At 43.8% G+C, this 15,545-nt stretch overlaps 9 protein-coding genes across 9 annotated transcripts; 5 read left to right on the top strand and 4 right to left on the bottom strand.

The window, feature by feature from the left end:
* The first annotated feature begins 84 nt into the window (after positions 1 to 84).
* On the top strand, positions 85 to 836 carry V1516DRAFT_670088 (Prp19/Pso4-like-domain-containing protein). The gene is made up of 3 exons (XM_066921296.1): positions 85 to 203; positions 273 to 425; positions 486 to 836. Exons 1-3 carry the CDS (start codon positions 191 to 193, stop codon positions 749 to 751), a joined length of 432 nt encoding a protein of 143 aa, XP_066778606.1. The 5' UTR covers positions 85 to 190; the 3' UTR covers positions 752 to 836.
* A 327-nt stretch (positions 837 to 1,163) lies between these two features.
* V1516DRAFT_148397 (nucleotide-diphospho-sugar transferase) lies at positions 1,164 to 3,386 on the top strand. Its single transcript, XM_066918661.1, has 3 exons — positions 1,164 to 1,882; positions 1,942 to 2,827; positions 2,875 to 3,386. Exons 1-3 carry the CDS (start codon positions 1,575 to 1,577, stop codon positions 3,208 to 3,210), a joined length of 1,530 nt encoding a protein of 509 aa, XP_066778605.1. The 5' UTR covers positions 1,164 to 1,574; the 3' UTR covers positions 3,211 to 3,386.
* Positions 3,387 to 3,408: 22 nt separating this feature from the next.
* On the bottom strand, positions 3,409 to 4,778 carry V1516DRAFT_670085 (ribosomal protein L1p/L10e family-domain-containing protein). Its single transcript, XM_066921295.1, has one exon. It carries the CDS (start codon positions 4,733 to 4,735, stop codon positions 3,563 to 3,565), a length of 1,173 nt encoding a protein of 390 aa, XP_066778604.1. The 5' UTR covers positions 4,736 to 4,778; the 3' UTR covers positions 3,409 to 3,562.
* Positions 4,779 to 4,943: 165 nt separating this feature from the next.
* Positions 4,944 to 6,519, top strand: V1516DRAFT_670083 (putative phosphoinositide 3-phosphate phosphatase protein). The gene is made up of 2 exons (XM_066921294.1): positions 4,944 to 5,460; positions 5,527 to 6,519. Exons 1-2 carry the CDS (start codon positions 5,196 to 5,198, stop codon positions 6,339 to 6,341), a joined length of 1,080 nt encoding a protein of 359 aa, XP_066778603.1. The 5' UTR covers positions 4,944 to 5,195; the 3' UTR covers positions 6,342 to 6,519.
* V1516DRAFT_670082 (mitochondrial 54S ribosomal protein mL44) lies at positions 6,066 to 7,997 on the bottom strand. The gene has a single exon (XM_066921293.1). The coding sequence runs from the start codon at positions 7,673 to 7,675 to the stop codon at positions 6,497 to 6,499; it is 1,179 nt and encodes a 392-aa protein (XP_066778602.1). The 5' UTR covers positions 7,676 to 7,997; the 3' UTR covers positions 6,066 to 6,496.
* Positions 7,998 to 8,153: 156 nt separating this feature from the next.
* Positions 8,154 to 8,839, top strand: V1516DRAFT_670079 (uncharacterized protein). The gene is made up of 5 exons (XM_066921292.1): positions 8,154 to 8,251; positions 8,296 to 8,325; positions 8,384 to 8,402; positions 8,448 to 8,581; positions 8,628 to 8,839. Exons 1-5 carry the CDS (start codon positions 8,249 to 8,251, stop codon positions 8,700 to 8,702), a joined length of 261 nt encoding a protein of 86 aa, XP_066778601.1. The 5' UTR covers positions 8,154 to 8,248; the 3' UTR covers positions 8,703 to 8,839.
* Positions 8,799 to 11,109, bottom strand: V1516DRAFT_670074 (S-adenosyl-L-methionine-dependent methyltransferase). The gene is made up of 4 exons (XM_066921291.1): positions 11,052 to 11,109; positions 10,946 to 10,998; positions 10,563 to 10,899; positions 8,799 to 10,508 (listed from the first exon to the last, which is right to left on the bottom strand). The coding sequence occupies exons 1-4, from the start codon at positions 11,073 to 11,075 to the stop codon at positions 8,859 to 8,861; spliced, it is 2,064 nt and encodes a 687-aa protein (XP_066778600.1). The 5' UTR covers positions 11,076 to 11,109; the 3' UTR covers positions 8,799 to 8,858.
* A 106-nt stretch (positions 11,110 to 11,215) lies between these two features.
* On the top strand, positions 11,216 to 12,241 carry V1516DRAFT_662402 (Thg1 C terminal domain-containing protein; the record flags this gene model as incomplete). The annotated part of the gene is made up of 5 exons (XM_066920439.1): positions 11,216 to 11,229; positions 11,283 to 11,549; positions 11,604 to 11,779; positions 11,830 to 11,915; positions 11,975 to 12,241. 5 exons carry the CDS (start codon positions 11,216 to 11,218, stop codon positions 12,239 to 12,241), a joined length of 810 nt encoding a protein of 269 aa, XP_066778599.1.
* On the bottom strand, positions 12,202 to 14,700 carry V1516DRAFT_147747 (clasp N terminal-domain-containing protein). Its single transcript, XM_066918660.1, has 3 exons — positions 14,374 to 14,700; positions 13,871 to 14,325; positions 12,202 to 13,824 (listed from the first exon to the last, which is right to left on the bottom strand). The coding sequence occupies exons 1-3, from the start codon at positions 14,554 to 14,556 to the stop codon at positions 12,321 to 12,323; spliced, it is 2,142 nt and encodes a 713-aa protein (XP_066778598.1). The 5' UTR covers positions 14,557 to 14,700; the 3' UTR covers positions 12,202 to 12,320.
* Between the last annotated feature and the right edge of the window lie 845 nt (positions 14,701 to 15,545).

Below are 15,545 nucleotides of genomic sequence, written 5' to 3'. Positions count from 1 at the left end.
TGCCAGCACCACAGTGTGAAGAAAAGAAAAAAAAAGGAAAGGAAAGAGCTAAACGAGAGAGGGAACTTTTCTATGGGAAACGAGGGTATGGGGATACATCTCAGTTTGGGACCTGCATTCGTTAAGAGCAGAGGAAAGATTTGGTTGAAATTGGATTCACGCAGTACGGGAAGTACTGAAATAAGAAGTGATGATTTGCTCAAGTAAGTTAGTTTTTAAGCGCAAATTTTGTGTGTATGTAAGGAGTAGCGTTAGTGACCAGGATCAAATAGTTTCGGGCCAGGAAGCGCAGGACGCGGTGGTCTCGATGAAGAGTGGACATGTTTTCGAACGACGCTTGCTCCAAACATACATCGCAGAGACCAATAAAGATCCTATCACCGGCGAAGAAATGACTATTGACGACGTCATAACGATTAGCACGGGTAAATCATACCTTTGTACAATTGATTGAACAAACTCGTTTACTAACTACTGCTATTCAGGATCAGCAGTGACGTCCGGTACAAATCCTACAGCACTCACAGCCCGGAAACCAAGCCAAGCAAGTATACCTGCACTACTACAAGATTTTCAGAATGAATGGGATAGATTAGTCGTCGAAGCCCTACGATTGCGGCAAGAACTTGAGAAAAGTCGGCAGGACCTCAGTACGGCATTATATTATCACGATGCTGCGGTCCGAGTCGTCGGCCGAATCACAGAAGAGAGAGATGCTGCAGTTTCTGAATTGAACGAGCTGCAATCTTGACTCGAGATATCTATGTAATTTTAATTTATTAATTATAGAAGAACAGTAAATTGACAACTAGTAATAATAGCTGTATGTTCCTAACCGTACTTTCAAATGTATTTTCATTAGAACCACCCACTGTAGTCCATCCACGTGACCACGTGCATCCCTCGATAAAATTATTTGGATTGTAGAGCGGAACCAGCTTATCAACCAGGACTGGAAGCACTCAAAGGCAGGCAGGCGGGCAACATCACCATAATTTCGACCGCTTTGGAGGAACCAAACCGACGTACAGGAGTCGGTAAGACTTGAATAGCTAATTGAGCCGGAATTCTGTTTCTATTATTACTCAACGAGAGTGGTATTTGACCTGCTCCTTGCGTGGAGGACCTGCAATCACTCAATTTCGCGCAATCACCAATTAGACGCTGCCGTTTGCTAGACTTCGCGGACGAACAAGAGTCAAGCTCGCGATATTAGGCATTGTTGCGACAAATATTTGATCGGTCATAAGATAACCTTAGTTTTATTTTTATTATCTTCTTATTCTCTGTTGCACAAACTGTTTGAATTGTCCAGGATTCGCCGGCGCTTATCTGGCACACTTCCTCCCTCCTCAGACTGACAATCGCCACCATTGGTATTCCTGCCACTCGCTACCGCCAGTTACAGTAACAACTCCTTGGGACGAAGACCCACCAAAAGTCGGCTTCCTACTTGATCTTCCGCCCACTACCATCCGCAATTATTTTAATTTGTCTATTATTATTGGAATCCTTATCTCTGTGTTGTTTCCTGCAATCCCCACTGCTGATTCTTGCTCCTCTCTCTCAAAGACATGCAGCCTCTCTCCGCCTTGCGACGAATCGTCGACGGCGGAAAGGATGCTGGTGCTTCACTAAAGATGCCCTTCTTCTCCTCTGCTAGTTCCGGGTCTGCCGTTGTCGACAACACAAGCGCTCGTCGTTCGCTTGCTGGATATCTCAACCGACGTGTTCGAATTAGGCACAATGTATCCGTGCCGCTGACTGTCCTCATCATGGTCCCTTTGCTTGCCTTATTTCTCCTTTGGCAGTTCTTCTTCGCATCTGCACCGCAGTCTAAAATCCCAAACTTCTTCTCACACAACAAGATACCACCTCTAAGGTTAGTATCCAACTGCACCTCTTTGCTGTTCCTGCCTTCGGCTGACTAATTTTCTCTAGAGCTATCAACGAAACAGTCGATGCTCCGTTTGTTGTTGGATGTCTTGAGCCCGATACTTCACAGCCACGAGCGAACGCTGTCCTGGTCATCTTAGCTCGCAATAAGGAGCTCGATGGTATTTTGGACTCTATGCATTCGCTCGAACGTCACTTTAACCGCTGGTATCATTACCCATACGTGTTTTTGAATGATGGCGAGTTTAATTCTACTTTCAGAGAGTCCGTCCGCAACGCTACTGAGTCTCTAGTCGAATTTGGCCGGATTCCATTGGATCTATGGGACTTTCCTTCATGGGCGGACCCGGAAGAGGTAGCTGAGTCGATTGCTTTACAGGGCGATGCTGCAATAATGTACGGAGGTATGGAGTCCTATCATCGGATGTGCCGATTCTACTCCGGCAAGTTTTTCAAGCACCCTTTGTTGGCCAAGTATGACTGGTATTGGCGAGTGGAGCCAGATGTGAAATATTTCTGTGACTTAACATATGACCCGTTTGTATATATGCAACAACACAACAAGGTTTATGGTTTTACGATCATCATCAAGGAGTTGATTGACACAGTCCCCAACCTATTCAGATACGCTTCCGGATTCATGCGGTCACATAACATCACATCAAAGGGTATGTGGGAAGTTTTCCTCGAAAATGAGATGGTCGATCAAGGTGTCACGACAACAGCAGAAACCAAGACACAGAGCGTGGAAGATGAATATGTGATTCCTGAGCCTGAGGAAATCGATCCAGAGGCAATGAATGGCGAAAAGTATAATCTCTGCCATTTCTGGAGTAATTTTGAAATCGCGAGCTTGAATTTCTTTAGAAGTAAAGAATATGAGGAATTTTTTGAGTTTCTTGACCGCAGTGGAGGGTTTTGGCACGAACGAGTAAGTTTGCTATATGCTTGAAATTTTTCTTTAACTGACCCGTTTAGTGGGGCGATGCGCCTGTCCATTCGCTAGCTGCTGGTGTATTTCTTGCGCCTGAACAGGTACACTATTTTCGAGACATAGGATATCGACATACAACGATTCAGCACTGTCCAGGAAATGCACCGATGAAGCAGCTACCCCGGACCCCGTACATAACAGATCCGTTTAATCGGAAGGCGATTGAAGATGATCGGTATTGGGATTCGTGGGACGCTGAGCGGGAAAATGGTGTTGGATGCCGGTGTAAATGTGACACCGATATCAGAGATATCGAAGGCAAAAGCGGCAGTTGTTTGCCTTATTGGGTTGAAGCAGTTGGTGGCTGGACGTCTCCATAGTCTAGTGATGTATTATTTGTCTTGATTTTGTGGATTTTCGATTTATAGAATGTTATTATTAATAATTGTTGTCAAAATTTGATGTTCGTGCATTGTCTATAATGTTGTATTGTTATTGATGTTATTGATGTTATTGATGTTGTTGATGTTCATATATATTTTAGCATAAATTGTCTATTTTGTTGATTTGATGTATTGATTCGTTGATATAAGAGTTTGAAGGATTCTTGTTATTTTAGTATATTTATTGTATAATTTTGGTCTGAAATATGCAGAACACTTGGAAAAATAAGAGTAAGAAATGCAAACTTTTGTATTACAATAAAAACAAGAACATATAAATAAAACAGAATCATTCCAAATTTTCAGCCAAGTAAATCGGCAGACTGATAGTGTTTCTGCCCTTAATATGCAGAGAACGAATACCTTTCCAGCCACCTTTCAAGCTTGGAATGGTTGTGATAAAATCCATGACTGCTTCGATGTTCTGGGCAATGTCCAACTCTGAGAAGGTCGAGTAGCCGACAACGATCGACACAGTTGTACCGGCCGGAAAATGTACGAGTGTTGACTTCAGAGTCTTTTCAACTTGAGCGCGGACTTTCGGAATGGAAATTGCCTGTCGTTCCTTTGATAGCTGTAACTCGAGAGTGCTCTTATCCTTGTCCGCAAGGGCACGCTGCTTTTGCTTTTTCTTACTTTCGGCGGCCGCAACCTTGCTTTCTATTTCGTTCGAACGGATGGCCGACGACTCAAGAATTGAAATCGGGATTGGCATTTTGTGTGCGGAGATGAAGCTTTTGCCGAGCAATCCAGGCATTAAGGGTACAACGCGGTCATCGGCCAAGAAAATATCATAGGAATCTCTAAGCTGCCGCCGTGCTTCGTACGCTCGATATTTGCCCTTAAGCTTGGACACACCGATAATTCGAGCTAGCGATTCAGATATTGGTGGATCTGCTGCCGAAGCTGCCCCGGACTCGAGCGGTAGAAAAACATCTTTGTATAATCTTTGGGGATCTTTAGAAAACAAACAAATCGTTGTCGTATCAGAATTATATATCGGATGTGGAAGCACAACACGCCTCGGTTTCATGACTAGTTTATCGCTGAAATAATTCTTCGACGATATGACTAAATATATCGGCTGCTTTTCGTTCTGAAGTGGATCACTAGGGTCATCCGAAAGCAAGTTCACCTTTCTCTTCTTGGCCTTGTCAACACTACCGCTTTCATCGGTTTTGGATAAATGCTGCAAATGCTTGATAAGAGAAGCGGCAGCTTTTTCAGTTTGTTTGATTGAAAATTCATTTGATTCAGCTTGAACCTGGTCTTCCGATTGCGTCTCGATTTTCGCTGATTTCTCTGATTTCTCTGATTTCGCTGGCTTTGCTGATGTTGCTGATTTCGCTGGCTTTGTTAGCTTGGTGGATTTGGCCGATTTGGTATCTTCGCTGGCTTTCCTTTTTTTGCCTGTTGAAATTGCGGAAATGCCACCAGCCGTGGCACTATTTTTCGACGGCATTCGAGCAGTACTATAATTAATTATTTACTGAATTGTTATACAGAATTGGAAAAGTTAATAGCAGCGCGCAAGGGAAGACAGCAGTTCAAAGCTGCTTGGGAAAAAATTCGTTGGGACTTTGCTGACATGAGACCAAGGCGTGTGTAGCAGCAAGCACCCTCAACCATATTTCAGTAGTAGATATTGCTGAGCCTATTACCATGAATACCTGGAATAGAGAAGTTAAGTAGTTTTTTAAATATCAACGAAAACACTATAGAGATAAGATGTATTAGATTGTCGTTTACATTGTGGAGATCAGAGATCAGAGTTTGAGATCAGGGATCAATAGATCAAAAGATCAACAGATCAACAGATCAAAAGACACCAATCTCACAGATCAAGAGAGGAGAGGCTCACAAATCAGGTATCAATTGCGCAGTTAGATAATACTACATATTTCAGTTTATACAAGAGCTTGATGGCCGAATTTCTGAGATCCGCAATTGCGTCTCCAAGGGCAAGATACTATGATCCCGTGGCTGACACGTATCTAGATCTAGCCTACTTGGATAAAAACATCATTGTCTGCTCGATGCCGACGTCTGAATTCCCTGCTATAATGTATCGCAACTCGCTTTCTGATCTGCGCAAGTTGCTCTCTTTACGCCATGGTAATCACTGGCATGTCTGGGAATTCAGATCCGAAGGCACAGGTTACGAAGACTCAGAGCTTTTTAACCGAGGTCAGTGAAATTTTACTTAGCCTTCCTTCAGTGCCTCATGGGCTCGGTGACTAACTGCAAAGCTAGTATCGCATTTCCCATTTCCTGATCATAATCCTCCCCCTTTCATTCTGATTCCGCAGGTGATTTCCTCAATTCATCAATATTTATCACAGAACGAAGAAAATGTCGCCGTTCTTCACTGTAAAGCTGGCAAAGGCCGCTCAGGCACGATGTTCTGTGCCTATATGATCGCACAACGCAGGTGGTCTAGCCAGCGGGCCCTGGCGCACTTCACATCGAAGCGGATGAAAGCTGGCTTTGGCGAAGGTGTTTCGATACTGTCCCAGCGTCGCTACATCAAGTACGTCGAGCAGTGGGCGCGGGACCCAAATCGCGAGTATTGCGAGATTCCAGTGATAATCACCGAAGTTCGAATCTTGAACCCTGTGAACGGCCTTGAAATCAAACTTGCAGGATTCGCAGGTAATGGTGACAGAATTGAAACGGCATACGAGTTTACAAGCGCAGACCATGTCGGTCAACGGGAACTTACAAATCCAGATTCAGGCACAGAAATCATTCTCAGACCCTCAACTGATGTATATATATCATCGGACGTTCGCTTTCAGGTTGAGAAAAAAATTCATGGACCGGCTGGATTGTTTTTTTTGAGCTCGGAGTCGTCTGCCTGGTTTAATATTTTCTTCGAGTCGCGTAGGGACGAGCCCACTGGCACATTTACCGTTCCCTGGGAACAGACCGACGGTTTTAAAGGGACTCGGAAGAGGGGTGGAAAAACCTTTGATTCAATCTCGATCGACTGGTTGGCTTATGAGAACATGAGCTTTCCATTTGGATCTGGACAATCAAACGAGTTCAGCCTAGCTGCCACATCTTAATAAGTTGCATTTGCATTCATTGGCGTAAAAGAATTGCTATAGACTTATTGTCAAAACTTTTTCACGTTTGCACTGTATATATATACATTAAACAAATCGATACAGAATTCATATGTACACATATCCACGGCCCGACCATTCCCATGAATTCACTATTAAATGATAATTTCCCCGCGATCAATAAAACATGGTTGGAATTGGATATCCGGATTTTCTTCTGTTATCGAAGGCAGCATGTTTTTGGGAGAATATAAATACCAAGCTTTCAGCGACCGAATCGCAGCCCGGATCTCTGCTTCACGAATGCTTTGACCCTCTGCAGAGCCAAGCAAATTCGACCCGGAATAGATACCTACTATATATACCGGTGCCGACGAGGTCCGACCAGTTTCTGCGATCATTCTGGAAATTGGCGGTGCAAGGCCTTCTCGCGCACAGAGTCGCGCAAGCTCTCGATTCGGCGTATCAAATGCAAACAATTTCGAAATGTCAAGTTTTCGCGATAAAATATGATCGGCAATAAACTTCTTCGCAGCCCGAGAACCAGAGTGTAGATACACGCCTGCAATGATGGCGCGAACAGCAGAACCCATAGCAGAGGAATATCCTTGAAGTAGTCTTGTTGAGCGAGTATCGTATTCAGTCAGAGTACCGACTTTAGCCATCACCGGATTTCGGAACTTGAGCTTACCGACAAGTTCCTCTAATGGCAATTGCTCTTGCAATGTGCCATCTGATTTGATTAGTCGAGGAGCAGTCTCGATACCCCAGCCGCGACCAACATGCGTGAGTGTATTACTTCCGATATATCCTTGAACGGCAGACTCAATGATAGCGATCGGCAATCGAGGAAATGTGCACATGACGTACTCTGATACATAGTAGTGCAAAAGACTATTACCTAGTAACGATAGCGGCACATTCGACACATATGTATCTGCTAGATCTGCTGTCCGACAAGTAAGCGCACAAGCAAGCGTGGACAGGTCATACGCAGGCGACAAGTTCAATCTTGCCCGAAGCGCAAGCAGTGCGCTGCTTTGTTCCAAAACTTCCAAATCATAATTTCTGGGCCCATTTGGCAAATCCTTGATATATCCTAGTTTTTGAAACCCGCTCGCTTGTCCAAACACTTCCAAATCGGATGTTGATTTGAACACCGACAGGGGAGTCTCTGGTTCTTGTGCTACTCTCTGTGAGGTCGCAATCCCCCGCACTATTTCTCGAACGTTGCTTTGTGAACCCACACACAGCTTGACCGTGATACTATGTCGAGATGATACCGTCGGCGGCCTTAAAATCCGACCTATACTTGCTCTTGACCACGTGCTCATGACCGTCCAGTTTGAATATTATCGAAATACAATCTCGACGCAATTAGTAATGCAATAAGTGATCCGTCTATCGGGCCTCCGTCCTTTTCCTATCTGAGTGCAACAGTTTTAGCGGACCCGATAAAGATCTTGTTGTCGATATCAATATCAATATCGCAAAACCACACGCAATACTTCACTCGTCAAACCCACAAAACAATCGTTCAAATATGTTTGCCAAATTAATATTCCGTTCTGAACCAATAAACACCAGCTCTTGAATCGTTGCTGTATTTTATTTTGACTCAGTATCTATCCTCACTCTCTTGTATAGCAATTTTTAATCTCCAACTCTTGAATTTTTTTGTTTGGGATGCCCGAGCAGCAAATTGGTTAACGATCACGTGAGTGTGATATTCAGTACGCATAGAAGCGTATCTTTCAGAACCAATCATGACTTCGAAGGAGCGTATTACTCGGAGAATATGAAGCTAAATATCGTTGCAGTCGTGCATATATATTTAATATTATTGTTACGTATTCTGGATACGAATATAAAAGACATCTCTAGATTCACAGAGGTTTATAGTAATAATGGTATTAATTCTATTCTCATCCATGATTTCTGCTAACAGAAATAGAGCGGTGGAAAGCATTATCCATATCCAAAGGTGAGCGTTATATATCTACATATTTTATATCAGTATACATTTATGTTAACATCAATAGCATGTCTGGGCTCCAACAGGTCTGTTGTTTCTTTATCATCAAATCATCTCTAACAATATTAAAGGTGGCTGGTGGCCTAATCCGCCGAACGCAAAAAAAAATTACAGGATAATGTCTTTGACGATCTTGGCCGTCACTGTTGCCTTGACACAGATCTTCCCTGTAAATAGACCAGTCGACGTTCAGTTTTCTCATGAGGTTAGTACTTAGTTAACTTTTTGCAGAATGTTATTAATACGTATAGACTGCATTGTTATTTAATGAATCCGCTCGTCAGGCTCGTCAGAAATCAGGCGCGATTAGCTCGGAATCCAACTGATTTGACATTCAGAGTAATCTCAGGCATCACTCTAAAATTATACACAATTATTTACAATTATGTACCATTTACATTTATATGAATATAGACCTAACTGGTCTTTTCGTCACAGCTTAATTAAAGAACTTCTATTCTACATGAGATATCGAGGAACTGCTAGGCAGTTTCAGATCCGTCTGCCTGTGTGGCAGATGGAGTATCTGCAGCCATTTTTTCCGGCCCCGGTTCATCCGCTGTTTCAGCTGATTCACTCGCTGTCTCCGCTATGCTTCCAAGATTCTTAAAAACTCTGAGTAATAGCTCGTCCGTATCTTTCTTTGGCAGCATCAGATTCACAGACCGTTTCCCTCTCCACAAAGGTACGACAAGATTATTCTTCTCGTCTGATGCAGCAATCTCCAAAAACGTACATCCTTCAGAAATCGGCTCCAACTGAGCAATCATGCTTGTATCTGGTAACTCTTCAAACTTTGGAAAAGACACGCGACATAGCAATTCCAGTGTTTTTAAATCTGACTTTATGACTCGCGATTTAGGTAATTCATGCGAAATATGTCGATAAAGAATCGATAAGCCCTCAGATTGTACACGCCATGCACAGGTGCCTTCCGACGATGGCTTCTGGAATGCAAATAGTTTAATCCCGGTGTGGATCAGCTTTAGTTTTGTTTCGTTAAGCTCCATGATCGGTCGTAGATTCGGATGAACATAATATATGGTTCGAGTAGGCTCGCCCGTCGCATTTCGGACTAACAAGGACGACCGCGGAAAATCCATTGAAATCGAATAGAACTCCCAGCAAGTATCAAGCGCTGGATGATGCAACGGCAAAAATATAAACGGCTCTTCATTCGCATCTCGAGGAAGTTTGGTTTTCTTCTCGACAGTCTTAGTTACAACATCCGTAACAGTTTTCACCTCGGATTTCTCAACTTTGGGTTTTTTTATCTCATTTCCGTTCTCATTCTCTGCCTTCCGCTTACCAGGCTGACCAGGCAACACATCAGTCTGCTCATAAAGCTTTTCAAACACGGTTATGAAAAAAGCGCCCGTGTCTTGGTCATGCGGATATACACGCATGCAGTGTTCAATTCCAAGATCCTTTAAATCGTCTTGTGGGAAACAGCTGGCCGGGATTTTTTCATTAGGCTTTTCAATCCATACCTTATCTTTGCTCATAACTTTCCAAGAGGTCATACCCTTGCGACGGATCAATCCCGGTAGTTCGTTATTGCAGTCAACAATTTTAACTCGGCCGGCCCATGTACGGAGGATTTGTGCAACAACAGCCTCGTTCTCAACTGGATTGAGTGAACACGTCGAATAAACCAGTCTGCCACCAGTTTTCAGGAGATGTAGGCCACGGGTAAGAATATTTATCTGAGTTTGATGCAGACCAAGCCCATTACCGATGTTCCAATCCCGCCAAACATTGATATTCTTGCGCATTGTACCATCACCAGAGCAAGGTACATCGCACAGGACTCGATCATACTTTAAATACTCTGGCCCATTCGACCCTTCTGCGACAGCGATTCGAGGAAACAGCTGGGCATCATGGTTCGTGACAATAAGATTAGGCGAATTGAGTCTTTTGACCTGATGGATAAGCATATGTCCTCGCTTAAAATCGCTGTCATTAGCAACCACAACTCCTGTGGGCTCTGCAATTGCATGGACTGCTTCTATAATTTGTGCAGTTTTTGATCCGGGTGCGGCACATAAATCAATAACCGAATGTTCAGGCTTGACGTCGAGCAGCAACGGAGGAATCATAGATACTACTTCTTGTCGCGAAATGTTTCCCTAGATTTAATTAATACTAACAGTATTCACGGCTAAACAGCGACCAATACATACAACGTCCGTTTCGGTGACGAGGAATTTTTGAAACCGTGCGAATGGCGCACTTTTACGGATTACAGTTTTTCCGACTCGAATCTGCCATGCCAACTTGTCCGGATAAAATGCGATTGGCGTGGGCGCCTCAACTTCTTCGCCATCCCAGACAATGTTTTTCAAATACGGAATGTACTCCTCGGTCAATGAATCGCGTATTTTTGCGCCGTCATGATCATTCGTCGAGGTAATTCGAAAGGTGACAGGCAATTGTGTTTTGCACGCTGTGAAAAATGCTTCCCATTCTTCCTCTGACACAATATTTTGGTGTTTATAATAGCTCTCAAACTCTGCGTTTCTATCAAACAAATTAGTAGATTCTCTCAAGTGTCTAAAATGCATACTCTTTGACGATCTCTGCCCATGCTCCACGTTCACCACCGCGAACTCTCGGATGCTGCAAAATTTAGTTTAAATATAACTTCCAGCTGATTTTTCATTGTGACTCACAGTATTGCGTCCTCTTCTGCCCATTTTTTACTACGTTTCGCTTCTAGATAGGAATGGGGGCGAAGGAAAAGAAAATTTGGAACTTTAGCTCCCAATTGTGATCCGGTCAGTGCTAACACTGCAGCCAACCGTAAACTCCCCTCCAAGTTTTAACATAACGAAAAATGGCTAAATCTAGGTACCAAAAATAGATATAATATAATAAAGAAATGATTTAACATTTTACTGCAGATTTGAATACGTACGCAACTACGAGCGGGACCAGATTTTGCTCCCAAACACATATATTTTGATACGGGTCGATGGACGCGGTTTTCACAGGTTTTCCACACATTATCAATTTCAGAAACCCAATGATGAGCGCGCATTACGACTTATGAATGCTTCTGCTGAAGCGGTTATGGGCCAGATTGCAGAGATCTGCGGTGCGTATGGCCAGAGCGACGAGTTTTCCTTTATTTTTAATCGAACCTGTTCGCTGTTCGATCGGCGTGAATCGTACGTAGATTGCGACTCGCCAAAACTGCTTACTCTTTGACACTGATTATACAGAAAGCTTGTGTCAACAGTTGCAAGCACGTTCACTGCGCACTACATATTTTTATGGAATAAATACTTCCCCGACACATCGCTGGAACCATCTATGCTTCCAACATTTGATTCGCGAGCTGTTCTATATCCATCCGCGATGGAAGTACGCGACTATTTTTCCTGGAGACAAGCAGATTGTATGGATCCTTGTGATATTGAATCTATCTATATGTATACTAATTTCTAGGTCACATCAATAATCTATATAACACTTCGTTTTGGGCACTGGTTCAGTCCGGCAAATCAGAACAAGAAGCAGAACAAGCTCTCATGGTATTTAAGCCACCCTATTCTTGCCCTTTCTATCTACAATCTCCTAATTTCATTAACAGGGGACGAATTCGGCAGACAAAAATGAACTTTTATTTTCTCAGTTCCAAATCAACTACAACAATATCGAACCTCTATACCGAAAAGGAACTATGCTTATCAGAAAGCTAAAATCTCCGCCCGTTTCCAAATACCTCCAAAAGCCAGAGAAATCTCAGCGACAATTAGATAGAGAAGCGCATCGACAGAGGAAAGCAGATATAGTCTTACTTCATGACGATATAATCGGAGACAAGTTTTGGGATGAGTGCTCAACATGGCTAATATGACTTCTTTTACTACTCTGATAAATTGAGCATTGAAATGTGAAAACTGATAACGCCGCCATTTAAAATACATTAAAATACACTACAACGTAAGGTTCCGAAGCTGCTGTACCGTCGCAGCATGTCCTGTATTCGGCTCACTGACTGTGCCCCATTGTGTTCTTTGCATATGCTCTGTAAGGGTTGTTCTCGAGGTGGCCGATGACCTCTTACTGAACCCCGAACGGTCTGATTTCATGCTAGATGTACTGGTTGCAGATGCCTCACCGCTCTTAGGGTTTGCTTTCAGCAACGCCCGACTCGTGTTTCCATCTAATTTAGCTATTAATGCATCTGCGCGGTCTTGCCAAAGCGCGTGAAAATTCCAAAAGGTCATTCGCATCCGCTCACGGACAAGTGGATTCGCGTCCGCAAGACCGCCCTTAATGGCAGATTCAAAGCTCTCCAGACATCCTGCCGATTCTATTATCTCTCTTTTGTCTGCATGACATACCAGCAATAGTCTTAGCCAAGTTGCGGCAAATAATCGAGGCGTAACGTTTTTGTCTTTGCACGCCGAAGAAACTAGCGCTGCTAGGCGCTGCTGAAACGAGATTTTGGACAACAATACAAGCATCGCCGCATTTGCTTGCACGCCAGAGATCTTTTTTGTGCCTGCAGACAGCTTGATCAGCGCCTGTGCAAACTTATCTGCATACAAATCAATCTTGCAGGAAAGAGTCACTGCCAAATCCGCAATTAATCGACACCCATGAGTGCTAAGGGTAGTACGAAGCGAGCTCACCGCCTTACATATGCCATCGACCATCTCCTTTAGCGACGCGACGAAAATTGCAGAGTACTCTTTTGCAGCATTTCCTCGAGTTATTGAGCGAAGGGTGACGACATTAGCCAGTCGCTGTGTCCAGTTTGTTTCTGTTTCCTTTCCTTCAAAACTCTTAACCATACTCGATACTAAGGTCTCCAGTTCCTCGGCACTGGATACATTCCGAACATCCAAACTGTCAGTTTCCGTTTCAGGAATTGTACTTAGAATCTGCTGTACGATTTCAGAAGAAGAAACAGTTACGGAGACTGTGGGATCAATAGTTAGAGGTTCTGAACTAGCGGGTGCAGGTGTTTGCACAGGAGTCTGAACCATGGTTTGGACTGGATCCTGATCAAGCATCTTCTTCGCTCTGGCCGACAACACAGACTTCGAAGATATAGATTTGATATCGTCACACGAACTTGGGCCTGCTGAGATTTGACGAGAAGCTATTGCTGAGACTAGGGCCTGTCTTTTGCGAGAAGGTATGCCAATGTTTGTGGATATTGAACTAAGTGGTGGGACAATAGTTATGATCGGGGTTTGGGCAAGGGGTGTACCATCAGAGCATGCCACAGAAGGAACAGTTTCCAGAGATGCGACAGTCGCAGGTATCTGAGCAGAAATTGGTTCTTCAAACGGTGTAGAAAGAGGCCGACTTGGCGCTTGCTGCGAAGAAATACCGAGACGGTCGAGGACACGGCGGGAGACTGCCGGATCGGTCATCTGAGAGTCCATGGCGGCGATGAGAGAGAATATAGACTGAGAAGTGGCATTTCTGATTTGTTAGAATAAATCAACTTGGGAAGCGTAAAAATAATTACCTATGCAGTTCTACAACACATTCTACAGTTGTATTTTGAACAATAGGGTCAGAATCATTGAGTAGAGCGATGGTTTCAAACAATACTGTGCGAACGCTAAAATCGGCTTCTGCGTGCGAAAGCGAAACTATGAACCGAACAATCTCTCCACGCACCTGAGGTCTTGGATGAACTAGTCCGATACTGCGAATATTTCTCTCAATTTCAAATGTAGCGCTGCGCCAGTAGTCCAGAAGGGCTTTGCGCGCCATATCGTGGACTTTTTCCTCGCCGGCGAGATTTTCGAGTAAAACAGGAACAATATCGTCCGCAAAACGACGCAGACGAGGTTGGTCTTGAAAATATATTCGCTTGACCAAATGACAAAGACATCCGAATGCCCCTTGCGAAACCCGGTGATGGGGACTGTTGGCAGCCAGAACTAGATATCGAACATAAAGCGGTAAAGCGGGGGGCTAAATATCAGTATCATATTGGTTGAGACATATAGAACAAAAACTTACATCTATTTCAGTATGTTTGAACTCACTGCGCAGAGCTTTGAGTATGAGAACTAGGCTATCTTGAGCACTTCTACCCAGAGCTATAGGTCTGAGACCGGCATTATTTTTCGCTTGATTATCCGCAGCGATCAAACCAGCTTGTTCAAGTCGTTCCTGAAGCAAACGAGCGTACTGGAGAGACATGATATTAGTTGTGTACGAGACAGATAATCAGTCTATCAAACTGACTAAAAGAAATGATGAAAGCGAATACGCGTAGAGAAAAATGCCCGAAGAGGAAGCTTGTGTATCTTTTTGTTTACGAATTCCCAATTTTGCGTTGTCCATTGCCAGGACAACGACAAACACGAACACCCGATATTGTCAGCACCTTCCAAACTAGATAACCCCAAACCTCATATAAATTAGGATACCCTTGCCCTGTGGACTGTAGTCAGGCCAATCAGAGCGCGCTTGAATGGGCTGCGTGGTGCGTTTTGCCGAAAGTCACCTTCTTTCGAGACCCGATATCGTGATATTTTTACTATTGAAAATTGTTTTGTTCTGTTGGTTAGAATCTGTTAAAACAGCTACTATATAAAACCAGTACAAATGTCATTTATTGCTCGATCTGCCGCTCGCAATTCAGCGCGAGCTGTTCGCGTCGCGTCAAGAAATGCTGTTCCCCGTCGTTTCGCTTCGACTTCACCTTCCTCTGGCGGTGGGTTCGATCCTTTTCTGATCATCGTTCCTGCAATCTCTCTCGGAGCTGTTCTTTACATCAGATCGACTGCTAAGCAAATTGATACTCCGTATCCATTCAAGCTCTATGAATCTGTTCCTGTTCCATCCGCAGAAGAGCTTGCAGCCGAGCGCCAGAAGCTCATTGATGCCGTCGTCAGTGCTGTTGCCGCAGAAAGCGAAGAGCCTGCCGAAGAAGAGGAAGTTGCAGTCGAGGAAGCTGCAGTCGAAGAGCCTGCAGCCGAGGAAGCTTCCGAGTAGATATAGCGTATGCTTTCCGGTTTGCTTTAAGAACTTGCGTCTTCCAATTTCAATTTCCTCGTTTTCATTTCATGCATAGAATCGGACCGTCTAGGCATGCTTACCGTCCATCGGTTCAGCGTTTTGTCAATAATTCGGTCCTTTTTGTCAAAAATGTTTACTCTTTCTCTCTCTTCATACCGATGTTTATT

The sequence above is a fragment of the Lipomyces oligophaga genome, assembly GCF_038497815.1.
Source record: "Lipomyces oligophaga strain CBS 7107 unplaced genomic scaffold V1516scaffold_2, whole genome shotgun sequence".
NCBI classification, from domain to species: Eukaryota; Fungi; Ascomycota; class Lipomycetes; order Lipomycetales; family Lipomycetaceae; genus Lipomyces; species [Lipomyces] oligophaga.
This window is presented reverse-complemented; position numbering and strand designations above follow the sequence as displayed.

Bases quoted from the DNA above. Each gene is read 5' to 3' on its own strand.
- V1516DRAFT_670088 (XM_066921296.1), top strand. The intron at 426-485 runs GTAAATCATACC...ACTGCTATTCAG, and splicing joins CGTCATAACGATTAGCACGG to GATCAGCAGTGACGTCCGGT.
- V1516DRAFT_670085 (XM_066921295.1), bottom strand. From the start codon at position 4,735: ATGCCGTCGAAAAATAGTGCCACGGCTGGTGGCATTTCCGCAATTTCA.
- V1516DRAFT_670082 (XM_066921293.1), bottom strand. From the start codon at position 7,675: ATGAGCACGTGGTCAAGAGCAAGTATAGGTCGGATTTTAAGGCCGCCG.
- V1516DRAFT_670083 (XM_066921294.1), top strand. From the start codon at position 5,196: ATGGCCGAATTTCTGAGATCCGCAATTGCGTCTCCAAGGGCAAGATAC. The intron at 5,461-5,526 runs GTCAGTGAAATT...CTGCAAAGCTAG, and splicing joins CTCAGAGCTTTTTAACCGAG to TATCGCATTTCCCATTTCCT.
- V1516DRAFT_147747 (XM_066918660.1), bottom strand. From the start codon at position 14,556: ATGTCTCTCCAGTACGCTCGTTTGCTTCAGGAACGACTTGAACAAGCT. The intron at 14,326-14,373 runs GTAAGTTTTTGT...ACTGATATTTAG, and splicing joins TCAAACATACTGAAATAGAT to CCCCCCGCTTTACCGCTTTA. The intron at 13,825-13,870 runs GTAATTATTTTT...CTAACAAATCAG, and splicing joins TGTGTTGTAGAACTGCATAG to AAATGCCACTTCTCAGTCTA.
- V1516DRAFT_670074 (XM_066921291.1), bottom strand. From the start codon at position 11,075: ATGGGCAGAAGAGGACGCAATACT. The intron at 10,900-10,945 runs GTATGCATTTTA...TTTGTTTGATAG, and splicing joins TGGGCAGAGATCGTCAAAGA to AAACGCAGAGTTTGAGAGCT. The intron at 10,509-10,562 runs GTATGTATTGGT...AATTAAATCTAG, and splicing joins TCGTCACCGAAACGGACGTT to GGAAACATTTCGCGACAAGA.
- V1516DRAFT_148397 (XM_066918661.1), top strand. From the start codon at position 1,575: ATGCAGCCTCTCTCCGCCTTGCGACGAATCGTCGACGGCGGAAAGGAT. The intron at 1,883-1,941 runs GTTAGTATCCAA...AATTTTCTCTAG, and splicing joins AACAAGATACCACCTCTAAG to AGCTATCAACGAAACAGTCG. The intron at 2,828-2,874 runs GTAAGTTTGCTA...TGACCCGTTTAG, and splicing joins GAGGGTTTTGGCACGAACGA to TGGGGCGATGCGCCTGTCCA.
- V1516DRAFT_670079 (XM_066921292.1), top strand. The intron at 8,582-8,627 runs GTTAGTACTTAG...TAATACGTATAG, and splicing joins ACGTTCAGTTTTCTCATGAG to ACTGCATTGTTATTTAATGA.